Genomic DNA, 22,665 nt, shown 5'->3' with positions numbered 1-22,665 from the left:
CACACAGAGACACACTCACACAGAGACACACTCACACAGAGACCCACACACTCACACAGAGACACACTCACACAGACACACACACTCACACACACTCACACAGAGACACACTCACACAGAGACACACACACTCACACACACTCACACAGAGACACACTCACACAGAGACACACACACTCACACAGACACACACACACTCACACAGAGACACAGAGACACACAGAGACACACACAGAGACACACACACTCACACAGAGACACACTCACACAGAGACACACACACTCACACAGAGACACAGACACACACAGAGACACACACACACTCACACAGAGACCCACACACTCACACAGAGACCCACACACTCACACAGAGACACACACAGAGACACACACAGAGACACACACTCACACAGAAACACACTCACACAGAGACACACACAGAGACACACACAGAGACACACTCACACAGAGACACACTCACACAGAGACACACACAGAGACACACTCACACAGAGACCCACACACTCACACAGAGACACACACACTCACACAGAGACACACTCACACAGACACACTCACACAGAGACCCACACACTCACACAGAGACACACACACTCACACAGAGACACACTCACACAGACACACTCACACTCCCACAGAGAGACAGACACACACACGGACACACACACAGACGGACACAGACAGAGACACACACACACAGACAAAGGCACACGGACACACACACGGACAGACGCACACACACTCACACAGACACTCACACGGAGACACACTCACACTCCCACAGAGAGACAGACACACACACATGGACGCACACACGGACACACAGACGGAGACACACACACAGACAAAGACACACGGACACACAGATGGACAGACGCACACACACTCACACGGACGGACGGACAGAGACACACACAGACAAAGACACAGACGCCCACACACTCACACAGAGACACACACTCGAACACACAGACAGACGGACACTCACACACTCTAACACACAGACACAGAGACACACACAGACACGCACACACATTACACATATCACACCTTCAAAGACCACACATAAACAAAGTTGTTTATTACAAAAAACTAGTAAACAAAAAAAAATTGGTATTTAATGAAAGGATCGTTCAGGAACGCGTATCAAAGTCACGGTATCGGTACCAATATCGAAAACTTTAGAACAATACCAAGCCCTAATTTCGAAGAGGTGAATTCAGAACAAATACATTCAGATATCATGGTTTTCAAAATATAAAATATTTCCATTTTGAGTGGCCCAGTGGCTGTTTAAAAATTAAAATGTCTCTTATTTGCTTCCGTATACTTTATGGCTCCTATGACCTTTTTTTTTTTTTTTTTTTTTTTTTTTTTTTAAATTAGTTTATTACCATCTTTTTGGAATCTCTTTTCCAGTGGAGGATCTGGAGAGGAACGATGGCAGCGCAGAGCGGCCCTACCTGATGCCAGAGAGCCTCCGAAAAGTCCTGAATAAGAAGAACAAGAAGGAGCCGGCACAGTAAAGAACTGGGGGGGCCATGTCCTTTCTCCCACGCTCCATTGTTCCAAACCCTCAATAGACCTTTATCACAGCAGACATGTTGACTTGTCATAGCAGGAAAAGCACAGCTGAAACTGATCACCTTAACGATGGCTCAGTTCCATCAAGTGTCCCAGTAAGATATTTCAGTGAGTCAGCATGAACAATACCAGGGTCTCTCCTAAGTGGAATGCAGCCATCAGTAATGGTTTAATACCAGGGTCTCTCCTAAGTGGAATGCAGCCATCATTAATGGTTTAATACCAGGACCTCTCCTAAGTGGAATGCAGCCATCAGTAATGGTTTAATACCAGGACCTCTCCTAAGTGGAATGCAGCCATCAGTAATGGTTTAATACCAGGGTCTCTCCTAAGTGGAATGCAGCCATCATTAATGGTTTAATACCAGGGTCTCTCCTAAGTGGAATGCAGCCATCAGTAATGGTTTAATACCAGGGTCTCTCCTAAGTGGAATGCAGCCATCATTAATGGTTTAATACCAGGGCCTCTCCTAAGTGGAATGCAGCCATCAGTAATGGTTTAATACCAGGGTCTCTCCTAAGTGGAATGCAGCCATCATTAATGGGTTTGAACACACCTGTGCTTTTCCTACTATGACATGTCAACATGTCTGCTGAAAAAGGTCCATAACCCGAAAAATTCCCTTTGGTCCTACAGCCCACTAGTCCGATGTCCTGTTGGTGGTGTACGAATCCCACTATGGCCATGCCGAGACCCGCCCTTCAATAGCATTTATTGGCCAGCCGTCCATGCTTACGCAAGGTAACATAACCCCATTGGTACAGGTCCAACCTCCTTAACCAATCGGCTATTCTAACCTTAACCACTCGAGGTCAAATGCCTAACCCCAACCAATCAAGCTGCTTCGTTGGGCAGGTTTTGGCATGGCCATAGTGGGATTTGTAATTTCGCCACCAAAGGGACGTAGGACCAAAGGGAATTTTGAGATTGAGAGGTCCGAACAATGGAGCCTCGGAGAAATGGGCGGTCCCCAAAATAACTGGATGGTGGTTTTGTTCCAAGGAAACCCAAACTGGCTTGGACAAAAACCGAATGCCATTGGTCACCAGTGGCCTTCAAGGTGACAATATATATATATGTCATATATATATATATATATATATATATATATATATATATATATATATATATATATATATATATATAGTTACAGTTACTACCAAAATGTTTGATTCCCCATTTCTTGTCTGGTTTTCAATTTAGAACTTTGTGGCTTTTTAAGTGTTTATATTTTGAAAGCAGTTAACATCCAAACACATATTATTTTAAGTATGTTGCACATTTTTATTTTATTTTATCAAATACGCAGCTTTAATTTGAGCATGTTTTATTTTGTACATGAAGGTAAGCTTACTAAGGTTGTTTTAATATGTCTCTATGCTTTTATCATTATGTAATCTTCCCTTTTGAATACATATTTAACCTTGTTACCAAAGCCATAACACTGCCACTTGTGATAATTGGAGGTCATTTACATACAACAGTTTTAAGACCATTGCAAAAAGAATCTGATGTTTTGGTGCAACTTTTTATCCGCAACCATATGGAGAGAAATATGAACAGAAGCTAAATGTATGTTTTACGCTTATGCTTTGGTGCTTGTTTTATTATCGTGGAGTTGAATTGAAAAGGTTTTTGAAATAAATGTAGTTTTGTACATAATTGTATGAGGATGTCTTTCCTTTTTAACCAGTTATAAATTTCCATCCAAAATGCTTGGACAAAGTGGACATTTTTTGCGTTTTTTTTCACTCATTTTGTATTTAAAGCTCCTATGACATGGTGCTCTTTGGATGCTTTTATATAGACCTTAGTGGTCCCCTAATACTGTATCTGAAGTCTCTTTTATATAGACCTTAGTGGTCCCCTAATACTGTATCTGAAGTCTCTTTTATATAGACCTTAGTGGTCCCCTAATACTGTATCTGAAGTCTCTTTTATATAGACCTTAGTGGTCCCCTAATACTGTATCTGAAGTCTCTTTTATATAGACCTTAGTGGTCCCCTAATACTGTATCTGAAGTCTCTTTTATATAGACCTTAGTGGTCCCCTAATACTGTATCTGAAGTCTCTTTTATATAGACCTTAGTGGTCCCCTAATACTGTATCTGAAGTCTCTTTCCCCAAATCCAGCCTTGGTGCAGAATTGGTTCTTTATGGGGAGTGATTGTCAAGATTTACAAAGATTTACTAAGAATCAACGTATACCACGAGAACAAGGCTGGAGAACCACATGCCACTGGCCAACCATGAAAGCTGATGTTTTGAGCTACATTTTGTGATCCAACTGTGCCCTCTGTGATCAAAATTGAGCGATTATTTTTCAGTGACTTGTGTAACGTTATCCCCAATTAATTGTGTTTTTCCCCCCCGCCTGAAATCCGTCTCTTTGTGTCTCTTTTAAAAGGAACAGGATGATGCCACACCCCTCCCAAAGGTTATGTTTATTTAGCCTGGATAGGTTTAACCTTTGCACAATATACTCCAACAATATACAAACAACACAGCCAGGTCATTTGTATCATCAGAGTCCCCCAGGCTATTTCATTTTGTTTACAGTCAAACAGTGAGCTTAAATTCAGCTGTCGAGTCCCAACAGGTGCTGGTTTTCTTGGCAGTTACTGCGTCAGAGGACCTGAGTGGTTAACGAGGCATGTAGGCCGGGTTAAAAACAAAAAATCAGAATCGGAAGAATTTATTGTCATTGTGCAAATGAACAGTGAAATTTTTAGCAGCAGTTCACCCAGTGTTATAAATCTGAATCTAAAAGACAAGAAATACATGGCAAAACAACAATTTAGAAAGAAATACACACACAAAATGTATGTACACACAGAATTAGAAAGAAATATACAGTACAGGCCAAAAGTTTGGACACACCTCATTCAATGTGTTTCTTTATTTTCATGACTATTTACATTGTAGATTCTCACTGAAGGCATCAAAACTATGAATGAACACATATGGAGTTATGTACTTAACAAGAAAGTGTGAAATAACTGAAAACATGTCTTATATTTTAGATTCTTCAAAGTAGCCACCCTTTGCTTTTTTTGATAACTCTGCAAACCCTTGGTGTTCTCTCAATGAGCTTCATGAGGTAGTCACCTGAAATGGTTTTACCTTCACAGGTGTGCTTTGTCAGGGTTCATTAGTGGAATTATTTCCCTTATTAATAAAAAAGCAAAGGGTGGCTACTTTGAAGAATCTAAAATATAAGACATGTTTTCAGTTATTTCACACTTTTTTGTTAAGTACATAATTCCATATGTGTTCATTCATAGTTTTGATGCCTTCAGTGAGAATCTACAATGTAAATAGTCATGAAAATAAAAAGGAAACACATTGAATGAAAAGGTGTGTCCACACTTTTGGCCTGTACTGTACACACTAAAAGTACAGATTATTGCACATGGTCCATATGTGAATGTGTGTGCGTGCGGTGATGATGTTTAGTGTGGTGATGGCTTGTGGAAAGAAGCTGTTCGTGGTGAAGGACACCTGAACAGCCGGAGTGGCTAAGTCATTAGCAGGAGAGCTGGAGGACTCCTTGAGATGCCTGCTATGCACTTGTGCCGCTGTGGCCCTGGCAGCCCTGAAAACATGTGAATAATACCTCCAGTGTGTTTCCATTTCAAGCATTTTTACGTGAAATTCACCTGGTAGAGGGTGTGCACCGTATAGAGGCTCGATCCTCATCATTCCCCCTCTTTCCCCTTTCATGTCTTCAGCTGTCAGCTGTCGAATAAAGGCTTAAAATGCCCCCCAAAAATTATCTTTAAAGAGGATAGACATTGTTGAATTACTGAGGACGATTATTAATATTGCTGTCTGGATTCTGGCCGGTGACCAAAAGCGTTTTCCTTTCCTTTGCCATGCATTCCTTTTTCATTTGCTTTGCTTGCTCCTGCATGAATTCATGCATGAAATCATCTTGAGTCCTGCATTACGTAAGCATAAACTTGAGACACACACACACACACACACACACACACACACACACATACATACATTCTGCATTTCACTATCTTTGTAGAGACCCATCATTGACATAATGCATTCCCTAGCCCCTTACCCCAACCTTAACCATCACAACTAAATGCCTAACCTTAACCCTTACCCTAACCTTACCCATCACAACTAAATGCCTAACCTTAACCCTTACCCTAACCTTAACCATCACAACTAAATGCCTAACCTTAACCCTTACCCTAACCTTAACCATCACAACTAAATGCCTAACCTTAACCCTTACCCTCACCCTAACCATAACCTAATTCTATCCCTAATCCTAAAACCAAGTCTTAACCCTCAAACAGCCCTTTAAACTTGTGGGGTCCAGCATTTTGGGCCCACAAAGCTGTCCGGACCCCACGAGTATACTGGACTCCCGGTTTTTGGACCCCACAAATGCAGTTAAACAAGAACACACACAGACAGACAGACAGACAGGTGGAGCAGTATGTCCTGTATGTCTCTTACCAGCTAACATATTTCCAGATGCAGCATGAATTTAGAGCGTCTACTCCAGTTCATGCTAACCCAAATGTTAAATTTCCAGCCAATAGGAATCCTTGGGACTGATGGTGGAGGTAAATATTCATGAAAAAGGACGAGATGGTGAACGGAGCAACACAGATTTAGATAATGAACACCTAAACACGTTACACACTGGGGCTTTAACTTTATGATTTGTGTTACCGTTCTGGTTTATTTTAGCCGAATCCAAATGTGCTGAAGCGATGAGCATACTGTCAGTGAAGTTTATCTTTATGCTTAGCCTGAAAGGCAAGCTCCAGTCATGGGTCTCTGAAGGTATTTGTCTCTTGTTCTGTGTTGATAAGGAACTGTCTGTCTGCATTCCTTACCACTGCTGTAACCACTCTGCGTCAGCCTTCCTCTGAAGTCTTTGAATTCCTTTGAATCCAGGGGCCTAACTCTCCGAATTGTCTGAGATTTTTGACTTACTGTATTAGCTTACTGCACCTTAGCATGCAGTCTGAATCCCAGGGTCAGTCCCTGCCCTGTCACTGCAGGCCTCTCGTGGTTATACATCCCTTATAGTACATTCATGTGGATTATTTGTTTTTTATTTTAATATTTTTTATTTTATTGTCCATGCTATTAATGTGGTTTTGCTTTTTTTTTAATCATCCTGTTTGTGATGTACGTATGTAAGCTACTGGGACCTCTGTCTATCTATCTATCTATCTATCTATCTATCTATCTATCTATCTGGGACTCATTGGCAAACACTTTCTCATTATTTCAGACACTTAGAATAATAATCTGAGCCTGTCAGCGGCTAAACGAGTACTTTTGTCTACATAAATACAAGCTGGACAGTTGAACTTAGATTGTAGCTTGTTTTGCCATCGCGGACTGCAGCGATCTCTCTTAATACTGGACCGATGTCTGAGATTGTTGTTCCCATCAGTCACTTAGACACAAAAACATAAGAACATAGGGTCCAGGCTAAAAAAAAAACAGTAGTTACCCTTTAATAACAAGGCCACGTTCAGCCCTGACAAAACATTGCAACATGTGGCCGGGTTGGCTCAGTGGGTAGAGCAGGCACACATCCAATCCAACCCACTTTATTTATATAGCACAATTTAAGCAATCAAGGTTACCAAAGTGCTTTACGGAGATAAAAATATAAAACAAAAAAAGAAAAAAACACATCAACAATGACAGCGACAACAAAGACCACAGTAGCTCTTATGGTGAATCAAAAGCCAGGGAGTAAAAATATGTTTTTAAACGAGATTTCAATATATATTGAGAGGTTTATGCCTCAATGCAGAGGTCCAGGGTTTGAATCCCACCTGTGAATGTCTTTCCCTCTCTCTCTCTCTCTCTCTCTCTCTCACCTAGCTGTCCTGTCAAAATTAAAGTCAGAAAAGCCCCCCAAAAAAATAATCTTTAACTGAAACGTGGGTGCGTTGAACAACCTGTTGTCTATGCAGGAGCTCTGCCTTTTTATTACCACAAGTTTACAGACAAGTCTCTCCTGATTGGGTGACACAGCCAATAAACGAGAGGCAACGTATACGTAGCACACCGTTAGACACCGTTCTGTGTCCATCGAGTGACAAATTTGTGTTTTGCAACAAAAAAAAAGAATCTTTTTTTTCTCGATTACATTGTTTTTGTGAGCCAAAAGCGAAATCGCGACCAAAATTATATTAATTGCATAGCCCTAACTTAATGTTTTAGCTCCATTTAATGTGCATCATGAAACTGTTTGTTTTATTGTTTTTAAAATTCAGAAATGTTGTATTTTCCTGTTGGCAGTTCTTTAAATGTAAGCTCCTGCTGTATTATAAACAGGCCTGTTCTCACACACACACACACACACACACACACACACACATATATATATATATATATATATATATATATATATATATATATATATGTATATATATATATATATATATATATATATATATATATATATATATATATATATATATATATATATATACTGTATATATATATATATATATATACATATATATATATATATATATACTGTATATGTATATATATATATATACATATATACGTATATACATATATATCGTATATATCGTGTGCGTATATACGTATATATACGATATATATGTATATACGTATATATATACATATATACGTATATACATATATATCGTATATACGTGTGCGTATATACGTATATATATACGTATATATGTATATATCGTATATATATATATATATATATATATATATATATATATATATATATATATATATATATATATATATATATCTATATACATATATATATACACACACACACACACACACACAGAGCCCTGGCCCACTTGAAAGAGACACTTGAACCTCGGGCCTGGTACCCATCAGCAGTGTTTCCCACAGTGTATTGCAAGCCTGGTGGATTTCGTGGGAACAATTTTTTCCATCCCTTTGTCTATTACTGGATAAGGTACAAGCAGGTTTTGGAAATATGTCTGTCTAAGAATACTTTACATAATCTTTTGTGTGTATTAATTATACAGGAATTGACATCCATCTACTATGGGTTGCTCTGGCATGATATATATTGTTATGGTTACTATAAAGAGTGTTGTATTTAAGTTTAAGCTCTATCTATAGTAAATAATGTGAATGCCTGTGGAAGTGGTTGATTGGTGCACCAAACCAATCACCTCCTACAAAAGATGGCTTCTAGGGATGAGACATTTGCTTGAAGATGGTCTATCACCGAAACGTTGACTAATATTAAACAGTTGGAAACCTTAGTCTACTGTATATCCTTCGGGTTCCACTTCCAGGAATTTTAAATTTAGTTGATTTGTGAGGACTATGGTTAACTGCTCCTCAGATCTCTGCAGGGTAAATCCAGACAGCTAGCTAGACTATCTGTCCAATCAGAGTTTTCTCTCGCATGACTATTTTGCAGCGGCTCTGTGCAAAGTTTAGCGCCTCCCAAGACAATTCTGATTGGTTTAAAGAAATGCCATTAAACCAGAGCATGTTTTCTTCCCATCCCAGAATGCTGTATGGACTAGCTAGACCTTCCTCCAACGTGCTTTGGAGGAGGGTCTGGCAAAGCGAGACTAGGATACCTAGACGTAGTCATATTTTCAAATCTCCAGTTAGCTTTTAGCTCCAACGTAATGTAGGGCCCTCTGGAATCTGTCCATGATTCTGTTATCACAGAAACTACTGGGCTCTACATTAATGCTGCCATCAGTCTGTGACTGGCCCCAGACGGACCCTCATTGGACTTTTTGATATTAATGAATGTCCATTGCATTCAAGCTGTTGCCAAATGAGTTGCTACAAAGCTAATTAAGACAATTATCTCCACACAACTCTCTCTGGATTTCTCAGGATGTCTATGTTCAGAAGATTGTTGTGTCCGGCGACTTTGGCACGCAAAAAAGATCTCTTCTGAAGAGTCCATCAAGTTTTTTTAATCCTTTGTGTCCTCCTTGGCTACTAGTACCTGTGTGGAGGACATTCATCTACTATGGTTGCTCTGGTATGATATGTGGTATTTGAATGTGTAAATAGGTCTTTAAGTACAAGAAATTATGGAGTTTTATTTTTTTAACTGTTCTTTTTTTACATTACTTTTTTCTTTGGATGTTGTATTGTATTTACATCTTCAAAATAAAAGCTATAAATAAATAAATATATATTATTATGCTATATTATTGTATCCTGTACTAGTATCGTATGGACGCAGCGACAGCTCTGTTGTCATTACCTAGAATTCCTCCCAGAAACGACACACTATCTAAAGCTTTAACTACTTTTCTTGGGGAACCCCTGCATCAGTGTGATCACTAAACATGCCCGGGGCTGGTTCTTACCTTGAAGATGAACAGATATTGTAGTCAGCAAGTCTGCAATGTAATGACGTAAGCGTGCTCTGGCCCTGGATGGTTTATTGCTGTGTGAGTGCAGGGGCGACAGTCGTGCTCGAGCACGTTTCAAGGCAAGTGGGCCAAGGGTGAGTACGCACTAAAACAAACACACACGCTCATAGATGACCTGGGTTTTGTTAAATTGTGATTTTTCTGTGATTTAGTGCTGCACTTCTATGAAGTTGGGGGACTTGTGAGCAACAGATTTTAAAAAAGAATGGTCAAAAATGTAAGCACTTGTATTTGCAAGTTCCAAAAACACATCCTATAATGCAACTGGACAACACCTTTATATGCCCCCAACTCCTCCAGTTTGTAATGCCAAACTTTCTGTTAAAATGTTTTTGCAAGTTTGCAAGCCCAAGACGAAATCACCCTGATGATTAAGTCAAATCTTTTTCGGCTTAAAGAACTTGCCACAGCAGACAAAAACAAAACACATTTTAGGCCACACTAAATGCATTTTAAATAAATGTCATTATAATCTAGAAAGGCCAAACGTTTTTGTCTATTTTTTTAATCTAAAAACATAAAAAATGATCTGTGGATGTGTGTATTGTTATTTGTGCAGCAACAGATCAGGAGTCTTCACGGTGCGTTCAGTGTGTAAGTGTCACAGCCACCAAAATCTGCGTTGCTATTCGGTCCGAAAGATACCGGTCGTTTAGGTTTCGGTACCCAACCCTAATTGTCAACAACAAAATGTAAAATGCATTTTAAGGTCCTCCACATTCAGAACCAGGGCTATCAGTCGATTAACATTTTTTAAATTGTGGTTATTCGCAGTATTATCCAAAGTGAACTTCAAGTTGTATCTGTTCTAAATGTACTTTTAAAAGGGATATATGTTTATGTTTTAGTGCTCAAGTGGTATTTGAGACTGGACGTACTCCGGTCATAACTCAGTCCGTGCAGATAACTTCAGTGTTGTGAAGACAAACATCTGGAAGGGCTTTAAAACTCAACTCATCATTCAAAAGAAACTTTTCTTTATCCATTGCTGCTCAAGAGCTGTTTCTAGCAGCCATCCACTCCCGTTCATATATGTATTATAAGACCTGCTACCGTTCCGCTTATATAATACAGAATATAGACTTATAAGCTGCTAAGATGGTCTGAAAAGTCACAAAATCAAGCAAAAAGTTGCCAAGATGGCCGCACTGTCCACGTTACAGCTGCAGCTTCATCATTGCCCAAACTATGGAGCAACATCACAGAACGTGAATTTGTGGCGTTAAAAGGGATTGGCGTTAACTCGTTATTAGTCTCGCTTTGCTTTCTACACAGCGCTGTGGAGGAGGGTCTGTCTACTCCACACAGAATTGTGGAAGAGGAGAAAAACATGCTCTGGTTTATTGGCATTTCTTTAAACCAATCACAATCGTCGTGGGCGGGGCTAAGCTCCGGACGGAGCCACGGTGCTAAATAGCCTCAGGAAGGAACTTGTTTTGGTGGAACATGTGGACATTCAAAAGTAGTTTGTACAAATCCACCGGAGGTTAGAACGCCAACACAGAGACAGAGGAAGGACACGTACATCCTGCAGGATATTTCCGGTATCACCTGAACAATCCCGGAAGTGAATTGTGTCGAAATAGCCTACTTAAACCTACGTTGTGTAATGTTTAGAGTTGATTTTTAGCAAAAAAAAACATTTGTTCTTTCACCAATATGAGCTTATTCATGTGTAATTGCTTCCACCAACTAATCAAAGTATTCTCGTACGCGTAGAATCTGACATCCGAAAATAGAACGAGAGCAATCCCGAAACTGGAACGTCGTGGATATAGACTAACTCTTTAAAGGTGCCCTGCTACACGTATTTCATGACTTTGTGGTAATGTCTGAAGTTCTACCATGGACTCTGTAACATTTTTTGTGGAAATAAATGCCTTGGTTACCTTGTTTCAAGCCATTCTAGCGCGGTGTAGAAAGCCTGCAGGAAGACTCGGCTCGATTTGTGCCAGTTCTCATTAATATTCAACAAGCTAAGCTGTTTGAATCTGATTGGCTTACAGCTAGCCAATGACAGCCTGGCTGTCAGCATCCTTTACCCAGCCCAAGTGGGCGAGCTCATGAATAGTAATGAGCTCAGGCAACATGATGTCAGACTGACCAGCTGTTGTGATCTGCTTATTTCTGTTCAGTGTCTAGAGCTGACAGAGGAGGTAGCTGTAGTTCATTTTCACATTCACCACATAACATAAACACATTTGGACCTGACAGATTTCAAAAAATGCAAGTAAAAACGGTTTTGTATTGCAGGACACCTTTAATAACAGGTTAATTTTGACAGCCCTGTTCAGAACATTAAAATATGTTGAGATAAAGTGGAGTAATTTCAATTCAATTCCATTTTATTTATAGTATCAAATCATAACAAAAGTTATCTCGAGACACTTTACAGATAGAGTAGGTCTAGACCACACTCTATAAATTCCAAAACCCCAACAATTACAGTAATTCCCTCAAGAGCAAGCATTAACAGTGGCTATTGCGACAGTGGCAAGAAAAAACTCCCTTTTAGGAAGAAACCTCGGCAGACCCAGTGTTAGTGCATATAGCCGTGACAAACGTAGGTATTTCATGTATTAGGGAACGGTATGTAAGAGCCGTGTGATGCAATCTCAGCCTGTTGTTTTCACTATTTCAAGTACAGCCTCTTTAAAGTCCCGTTCATCCAAACATTGTGTGTGTTATTACTTCACTTGGATGTTGGAGCTTCACTGTCTGTGCACATTGATGCATGTGCAGAGTTTGACACGACAGCATTGTTTTCAAAATCCTCTCCTGAAGGAGGAAAGTTTCTATGTGCTCGCTTTAAATCTCAGTTTAGGACGTGTACATACAAGCATGACTTTCTGACAACTAGTTTGGAAGCCAGTCATGGTCCAGCATGCATTTTACTTAAGTGTGATGTGGAAACTTGAGTTCATGCATACCGAGTCAGTGACGCAGGAGACGTCTTGTGTCTATAAGAAGCATTCACATAATTTACATAAAGTGCTCATATTACGCATTTTGGCTTTTCCCTTTCCTTTATTTTGTTATATATGTTTGTGCATGTTATAGGTTAAAGTGAAAAAGCCCAAAGTTACCGTCTCCAACAGAAAACACTGTTCACAAACTGCTCCAAACAGCTCTGTTGTAGTCCAGACTTTACTTCAGAGACAAACGTGCATCACTTTGTAACACACGTTACTCATCATACTCTGCTTCTGACTGGCTAGTAGTCCTTACCTAAGTACTGTCAGGGCACGCCCTCATACTCTGCTTCTGACTGGCTAGTAGTCCTTACCTAGGTACTGTCAGGGCACGCCCTCATACTCTGCTTCTGACTGGCTAGTAGTCCTTGCCTAGGTACTGAGCATGTGCGACTCCCAACGAAGATGGAACAGCAGGGAGAGGTCTCACTCTGTAGCTAAAACAGAGAGCTCAACACACAGGGTGAAAAGAGGAGCTGCAGCAATGTGCAGTACAACAAAAATATGGTGTTTTTTTTTATATTAAACCATGTAAACCTATTCTGGTACAACCTTTAAATACAATTATGAACCTGAAAATGAGCATAATATGAGCACTTTAAAGTAAAAGTAGCAATACGACACTATTTAGAAAAACTAAGTCATTATTTCTAGAAGGTTTCTCATTTTTTGGACAAACTTTTCACCTATGAGAAATAATGTCTTAAAAACTAAGTCATAATTATGAGAAAGTTTCTCCTTATTTTAAGATACTAATTAAATTTCTCGAGAAATTGAGTCATTATTTTTGTTTGTCATTATACTGACTTAAAGGATCTTTTTTTTTCCATCAAACTGGCAGAAATGGGCTTCCATACGTAAATACTGTACAAAGCCAGAACAACAGCCAAATAAATACTCTGTCAAATATGTCTTGAGAAAGGTCCTTGTGACCGAAATGTCGACCAAATCAACTAATGCAGAGGCGATCGGTAAAACATAAGGGTGGAATCAATCTTCAAGCTAACAGTTGGCAAGAAAGACAATATTTCGCACACTTTTTCTTTAAAACCTAAGACGGCACACTGACAGCAAAGCAGCCCCTCCCCACACAAACACACCGCCAGACACACCCCTCTCACCCTTTCTCTCTCTCCCTCTCTCTCTCTCTCTCTCCTCCTACCGTCAACACTGACAGCAGAAAGAAGGTCGCCTCCCACTTTAACCCCCAGTGAGTTCCAGTCCAGTGTGCGACTGGTACCGGTGGACACAGCCGGCAGAGAAGCCAAAGTCGGGACACTTTGACTTGTGTTATCGCTCAGAAGAACCGCCACATGGTTGATAAAGAGCCGGTCACATCCCCTCCTCTGCTAGCATAGAATACGGCGAATACTTTGAAGTACAAGTCGTCTTTGTAGTTGTAGCGTTAATGTAGTTCCAAACCCAGAGAATTATATATTTAAAAAGCGTTTTTATTAAAATCAAAATGCAGTCCTGACATTGACTGCATGCTTCGCGAGGTGGAAGTTTATTTTCAGTCCAACGATTCGTGCCAAGATGGACAGCAGCAGTCCTTAGGATCCCGGACGAGATGGGGAAATGGGAGCTAACTATGGTAAGACTATAATGACTGTCTGTAAGCTATAAGAGATGTAAAGACATTTGGGCTTTTGTTCTGATTTGTATGTGAAAAAACATCCCTGGGTCTGCAAGTCCAACTTCAGTTGGCTCTTGAGTCATTCTCTTCATGTTTAAAAACGTACTTTTATATTAAGTTTTTTTTTTTATATTCCGTGAAGTCCAAAGTCTAGTGTTACATCTAACGACTATTTTCAATGTTGATTAATCTGTCGATTAAGGCCTATTCTCCCGGTTAATCGTGTAGTTGTTTTGGTCTTTCTGTCAGAAAATTCATAAATTTATTTCATTTTATTGTTTATCTCAAACAATCATCAATGTTGCAACAACAAAACAAATAATTAAAACTTCAAAATTCAAACACAAACAATCAGAATTTACCAAAGACTCAAAAAATAAATAATAAAGTGTAAGTTTGAGATGGAGCAGGCAGAAGCAAATAGCTTGTTAGGTCCTGCCCCTACTTCACAATATAATTTTATTACAAAACAAATAGATACGGCAGACAATCTTTTAGGTCTTAAAATGATATACAACAATATATAACAATACATTTTCACATTACAATTCCCTTCCTATGTTTCGATCTATTCTTTTCTGTTTTGGTCAAGTATTTATTTCTTTAATGTATTTTTGGAAATGAAAATGTTCTACGACTAGAAAGTATTCACATGCTGGAATCAGAGAAGTTTGACTTTGTTTCATAAAAATTATTCAAGCCGATTATTTGTTTAGATCAAAATAGTTTAAGATTGATAACTAATTGATTTAATTCAAAGATATTCAACACAGGGTTTGTGACCCCTATGGGGGTCTTTAGAGTAAGTGCAGGGGGGCCGCCAAATTATGTCTAAAATGTTTTTGAAAGTTTCTTTTTTCAAAAGTTCAAATATGTCTGAAAATATTAATAATAATAATAATAATAATTAACAATAATATGAATCCAACCTATTATTAGGAAAGATAATTTGGCCTTTTTGTGAAAACATTTAATTTGCACATTGAAGATAAGCTTATTATAGGTAAAGTAGCCATATGGTAGCCATAGAGGTACGCTTAAGGATTCACTGTGCCTTCCAGATGTATGCTTAACATTAAAACATGATATATACTGTATGTACAGTAGTAGGGGGTCCCTTCTCTGTCTCTCTTTCAGCTAAGGGGTCCTCGGCCAAAAAAACATTGAAGACCCCTGATTTAATTGATTGATTTCCAGCTCTATAGTCCACACGCTGTTTTTACTGAAGCTGCAAAAGGTCTGTCTATAAAGTGTGTTCCTGTCCATGTACTACCTTTTACATTTCAGACCCAGAGCTCATCATCAGTTCCTGGCAACAAACCGACTTAAGTTATCGTTTATCCCAACGTCCATCAAGCTGCTGAACTCCCCAATAGGAAATCTTAGCCCAGCAGAGCAGGGGTGCAATACATACACCAGCACTTTTTGCACTTTGCACTTTAATTATTACAGATCATTCTTAGTAGAGCTGCTCCCTCTTAGTCGATTAGTTGACTAATCGGTCGTTTTGGTCTTAGTCAACTTAGATCTCTTTAGTCCATTAGTCATGTTTGATGCTGTTTTCATGCTGAATGACTTATTTCCAAGAAATGTATGAGCACATCTCTGGTAAACACAAGAATTAAAGTGGTGCTTTAACATGACTCTTTGCAGGAGAAACTCAGATTTACAGATCTGTCGATTAAATCAACTAATCGATTAGTCGATACAGTTGAATGAGTGTTAGTCGACTAAGAATTTCTTCAATCAAGCACAGCCCTAATTCTTAGGATGTCGTCATTTCCGCTAAGTGTTTTAACATAAGTGCACTGATTCGCTAGTCAAGGGCTAGCACTCCACCAATCAGATTGGTCATTGAGTCTGACTGCCCGCCCACCGATTCAACAAGTCAAATCATCCCAAATGAAGGCTGACTGCTCCTCAGACCAATGACGGCACAGAACGCACCGAACAGACTCGAGTCACCGACCTCGCCAGACTGTCCGACGGCCGATTATCGTCTTGGTGTGTCAGCGCCTTCAAAGCAAAAAGCCCATCAGATGGGGATCAATGGTCTGATTTGAGAACAACAGTGGTTTAACACTAATGATTGTTTCCATTTTTGTCTTTGCAGCGCTACTATTTTGGATCACATGTTTTAATAAACTTTCTGTAATAAAAAAACAAAGCAGTCTAAAAGCTAAAGTCCTGTCTGCGGATGGGGGACTATGGGATGAAATCTTATCAAACGTTTGGGGACCATTGAACTAAAAATCAGCGCAGTGCTCCTTTTAAAACCTAAAGCATTACATAACAACAGCAGGCGCTAATAACAGGTCTTGTGTGACCTTTGTCTAATCCATCTGGTTAATATGCAAATGATTCACAAATCCTGACCGATGCCCGGCAGAGAAAGCAAGTAGACATTTAACATTAGGTCTTGGAAAACCATTTGTGTCCCAAGCTTTTAGGTCTGAATTATTCCACACAATAAGGCTATATGACAAAGTTGACTATATGGCACTTTTCTAATAAAAAAAAAAGCTGGCAGCGTTTCAAAAAGATAAGATAAGATCAAACAAAGTGGTAGAGAGAGAGAGAGAGAGAGAGAGAGAGAGAGAGAGAGAGAGAGAGAGAGAGAGAGAGAGAGAGAGGGAGGGAAAGAGAGAGAGAGAGAGAGAGAGAGAGAGAGAGAGAGAGAGAGAGAGAGAGAGAGAGAGAGAGGTGCCAACTTTAGATAAAACAATGGCTGTGTCTCAAACCGCCTACTTGCACACTTCAAACACTTAGTTTTAAGTATATAATGTAGATAATGCAAAAAGTCAGAGCACTGAAAGTACCAGGATGACCCCCTAAAAACGGTCAAAAAGTACAGTGTGGAACGATCATAGACATATATACATAATGGACCAATAGACTCCGTGTCTCTGGTCAGAGACCAGTGGAGGATATCAGAAGTCTCTTTCCCGGTGCTGGCTGAGTGTTACTGAGCAGCCTCCAACTGAGCTTGAAGACGTAGATGTGACGTGAGCAACGTGTCTGAAAGTGTGAAGTCTTCTGGTAGCTGTGAGAGAGAAATCTCAATCATTCCCAATCTCACAGAGACGGAGAGTGTAGGTATATGTAAGGAGATAACATAGACACAGGTAATTACTGATCACTAACATGCTAGTTAACATTAGTAATTACTGATCACTAACATGATAGTTAACATTAGTAATTACTGATCACTAACATGCTAGTTAACATTAGTAATTACTGATCACTAACATGCTAGTTAACATTAGTCATTACTGATCACTAACATGCTAGTTAACATTAGTAATTACTGATCACTAACATGCTAGTTAACATTAGTCATTACTGATCACTAACATGCTAGTTAACATTAGTAATTACTGATCACTAACATGATAGTTAAAATTAGTAATTACTGATCACTAACATGCTAGTTAACATTAGTAATTACTGATCACTAACATGCTAGTTAACATTAGTAATTAAACCTAAACAGATAATGGAAGTCCAAACTGCCTGTGAGCTTCTCCTGTACTATACGGTAATTCCTCTACTGTGTGACAGTAAGTCTCGTGGTTATGACCCAATCGTTAGCCTATTGTTATAAAAGCGTCTGCTACGGAGCCATAACGTGAGCTACAAGGTAATGGAGCCTTTTATACATCGTCGTGTTTCTTTAGAAATAAACAACGGACAAATAGAGTCTTTAAACGCTTCAGATGTAAAGTTATTCTCTGTCAAAGTGACGTCAAAAATGCTAACAAGAGGTGATACCTTTGTAGTAACAAAATGGCGCCATAGATGGCTCGAGTTCTGAAGCGAAGCTTACCCCCTTGGGAACGATGGACACTACGCGCACTAAACAGGTGCCATCTTGACTACGCAGTGGAAAGGGGGAGGGACCAAGGGACGTTGACCGGCAGCTGATTGGACGAACGCGTCACGTGGGTCTGGCTTCTCCCGGATTTCACAACAGCATTATTATTATTATTATTATTATTATATATAATTGGTGGTCTTGTTCAGAATACACGTTTTTATATATATATATATATATATATATATATACACATTTTACGAAAATAGTTCACCGAAACGTGTTTCTGAAAACATTTTAAGAGGGAAATAGGCCGTACAGTTGCTGAATCTGTCTTCATTTCAGATCAACAAAGGTCAGTTTAGAAGATTTTTGTCAGATTTTCAGAGGCGGCGAGCCGAGCGGAGCGCTCGTCATTTCCGGTTAAGTGTTTTAACATAAACGTTCATTTTGGGACGACACTAACCATCCAAAGTGGGCGCTACGGCAGGAAGTGGTCAGTGACCATTAGCAGTGTACTGACAGAAGTGTGCGGTTTGAGACACAGCCAGAGTTAGTAGTTGAGTTCCCTGTACTTCCAGACCTCAAATGTTGTGGGCGGGGCTAAGTTCGGCCGGCATCCAGGCTATGTGCAGAGTATGCAGATTTGGACGAAACCCTGGTTTTGAATCCGATCATCGGTTCTAAATTTAACATGGTTTCCGTAGAAGCTGGCCGTACTTTCAGGCGCTTGTTGTGTTGTGTAAAGTCTGGCTTTATTTTATGTTGACAAAGCCCGGTGAAACTGTACATCACCATTTGAATCTAAATAAAACTTTCCTCTTATCTGTGAAATAAGCATGTCACCAAAGAATAGATAACAACCTGAATCAAAAAGTGAGTGAAAGACTCAGAATTCTTGAAATCAAAACGATGCTCATCCCTAGGCAGGAGTTATTAGGGCTGGGTATTGTTCAAATATTTCTGATACTGGTACCGATACCTAGCCTAGAAATATAGACCACTCTAGCAGCAGCAAATGTAATCTGCAGCCAGGGTCAGTCTAGCAAATCTCCGTTGGCTTGCGAGCTGGAAAAACCAAACTCTAGCCGGGCCAATCACATCGTGTATAGAGTCTGTGGGCGGGGCTTATGGCTGCTGCTGCCAGGATAACTATTGGTATTGTGTTTTACTTAAAAAAACATAGTTTACAGAAGGTCTACCTACCTATAGGCTACCTGAATTTCTGAAATGTACTATATTTCTAAATATGCTATTGCTACAAAATTGCACTGGTCTGCTGGACTTGGTTGAACAAAAATAAACAATATTGTGTTGCTTAAGCTTATGTTTTCAGACATTATTCAATGGTATACTAAAAATCCATGTGAAAAAAATTACTTCTCACTGTTCTCAGGGCAAATATTTATGGAATTAAAATGCGATTAATTTCGATTAATTAATTACAAAGCCTGTAATTAATTAGATTAATGTTTTTAATCGAGTCCCGGCCCTAATATATATATATATATATATATATATTAGATGTATCCAAGAAAACCATGGACAAAGTGGAACTGCAACAGTAACTGCACTCTAAGAAATATCTGTGTATTAACAGTAACTGATACCAATAGCGTGACTTCGATACCTTTTTTTTCGACGCCAATTTTATAAAACACAAATAAATTACAAGAGGCTGCAAAAAGCTCAAGACTGTGACAGAGTTCAAGTGTTATGATCTGCCCTTTTCATTCATATTAAATCCAACAGTATCTTGAACTCCATGGATATGTTTTCTGATTTAAACGTGGCTTTTAGCAGTGCTTAGCACCCCCATCGCTGACACAATGCATAGATTCCCATCTGTGTGGCTGACAAACAGTCTTAGTTTCCCTGACAATGGGGGTTGTGTTATACTGGTTAGACACAGCAGCTAAACCTTTTGTCTTCACATAACGACATTTAAATTGATCATTCACATACGAGGATGGGAGTCCTCCCATCTGCAGTTTAGATTTTAAATAATTATTGTGAACGCAGGTGGTTTCTTTCATCTCCTCTGCAGAATTAAAGGTCCATTACAATGTTTTTGGTTGTTCATCATCTAAATCTGGGGGCGCTATAATTGAGATAGAAGCCTTATGGCCTTTTTTTTCTCAATGAATGTGAAATTTGCTATTGCAATTCACTACAGACTTTGGAGCTTGGATTTAGTGAAATTTCCTGACATTTGCGCGATAAGGCATTGAACATTTTAAATATAAGCTTATAATGTAGAGGTGCGCCTGTGTTAACGTGCACTTGTTGCCCCGTGTGAGCTGATGACCTCATCTGTTGACATTTCTGAATGCCTTCCTACAGTTGCTTCATAAAAGATTTCCCACAAACACACAAAAACACAAAAACATGAGATTTTAACTGTGTCGGGCTCGGACAGAATAATGTGGACCCATCTGCACTCTAAATGCATGCAGTTCAAGTTTTGTCTTGTGTTCGGAATGAAAAAACATATTCAATCAGGAAAAAATATGAATGGAAATGTCACTGTCCAAGGTGTTTTCACTGTTGATTTGTTTAAATGTTCAATAACTTCAATACAAGTTCAATAAATGCAACATCTTTCCAAAACTGTGTAAAATAATCGTGATTTTAATATTGAACAAAATAATCGTGATTATGATTTATTTATTTTTTTATTATTTTTTCCAATAATCAAGCAGCCATATTTAATAGGGGTGCATAATTCTGAAAATGTCACGATTCAATACTGATTTTCAGGCTCAAGATTCGATTCAAAAATCTATTTTTTAATACAAAAATATGAATCGGTAGAGCTTGAATTGCGATTCGAATGTGAATCGATTTTTTTTTGCACACCCCTTCTATTTAATAGTCAGTGTTTCCATTTGTTTTGGAGTACTATTTGATGTACTACCCTAGTTTTCGTTTTTTTTTAAACAATCCTGTATTTTACCAAAAACATTCAAATGAAGCTACAGAATTCTGGGAAAACTCTGGTTGGTTATGTAACCGCGACACTGTTGACAAGAAACCTAAACACTGTCTCACGGCAGCATGTAGCGTGGAGTATCATCTGATAATTATTATCATTGCACACCGTTTGCACAGTCATCATATGCTTGGCATGATGGTTATGAGTATAAACAAATGTTACGTAGTCGTGGTGAGCCATAATCACATGGGATCAGTGGGATACTCTGTGTCACCTGTTGGTTTGGTCACAGAGGCTCGCCACTATTTAATACTTCTCCACAGCCTCTTGACCATAGGCTTAATTTACAACCCCTCCAATAATCAGACTACTATTTTTTATTTCTATCTTTATTTTTAATTTAATACTGTGTACATATACTTACACTTATATTGTTTATACCTATATTTATATTGTTTAATATTCCATTTAGAGAATGTGTGAGGTGCACCAACAACACCAAAACAAATTCCTTGTATGTGTTAAAAAACGTACTTGGCAATAAAACCCTTTCTGATTCTGATTCTGAATTGGCTAGTGCAACCTACCCCAAAAACCTATTATAATTTACTTTACATAAATAAAGACAGTTTAAAAAAAAAAAGGGCTGCGCAAGGGGTGCATGAAATATCAACTTCATCACATTATCATGAAATCACGTTGCGCAGTATTATGTTGAAAGTGTTCTGATAAGTATGTCATATTTAGTTTATTTAGTGGAGCGCTGTGTCCCGTCAGGGGGGCTGAGTTATGTTTGATTTAGAGCTTGAAACGCTGTAATGGTCATGTTTCATTGGCCAGTTACCGTGCCACGTGCACATGTTAGTGCACGTCAGCGCACGGGGCCACTACGTGACAAACCCTACGGAGCGTACCACATGACAAACCCTACGGAGCGTACCACGTGTCGTGTGTGCATATTTCAGCAGTGACAGTGTGAGTGAGGAAATAGAGACAACAAAACGGAACGAATCAGAGAAGCTGATAAGAAAAGTTGTGTCCTGTTCTCTTTATTTATATATTTTATACTGTCCAACCAGTAGAACATGTCCTGTTCTGTAGACATGGTCCTTATTTATATATTTTATACTGTCCAACCAGTAGAACATGTCCTGTTCTGTAGACATGGTCCTTATTTATATATTTTATACTGTCCAACCAGTAGAACATGTCCTGTCCTGTAGACATGGACCTTATTTATATATTTTATACTGTCCAACCAGTAGAA

The 22,665-nt window shown here is 39.1% G+C and overlaps 2 protein-coding genes across 2 annotated transcripts in view; both read left to right on the top strand.

Moving 5' to 3' along the window:
- Positions 1-1,680, top strand: part of LOC114569966 (choline transporter-like protein 2) — a 60,589-nt gene extending 58,909 nt beyond the window's left edge. Inside the window, exon 22 of the mRNA XM_028600143.1 lies at positions 1,441-1,680. Coding sequence (XP_028455944.1) covers positions 1,441-1,547 — 107 coding nt within the window. The 3' untranslated portion in view covers positions 1,548-1,680. The remainder of the gene's footprint in view (positions 1-1,440) is intronic.
- A 12,502-nt stretch (positions 1,681-14,182) lies between these two features.
- LOC114570152 (ral guanine nucleotide dissociation stimulator-like 1) overlaps positions 14,183-22,665 on the top strand; it is a 44,525-nt gene continuing 36,042 nt past the window's right edge. The window contains exon 1 of the mRNA XM_028600397.1: positions 14,183-14,607. Within this exon, the coding sequence (XP_028456198.1) occupies positions 14,584-14,607 (24 nt within the window). The 5' untranslated portion in view covers positions 14,183-14,583. The remainder of the gene's footprint in view (positions 14,608-22,665) is intronic.

The sequence above is a fragment of the Perca flavescens genome, chromosome 15 (genome assembly GCF_004354835.1).
Source record: "Perca flavescens isolate YP-PL-M2 chromosome 15, PFLA_1.0, whole genome shotgun sequence".
NCBI classification, from domain to species: Eukaryota; Metazoa; Chordata; class Actinopteri; order Perciformes; family Percidae; genus Perca; species Perca flavescens.
This window is presented reverse-complemented; position numbering and strand designations above follow the sequence as displayed.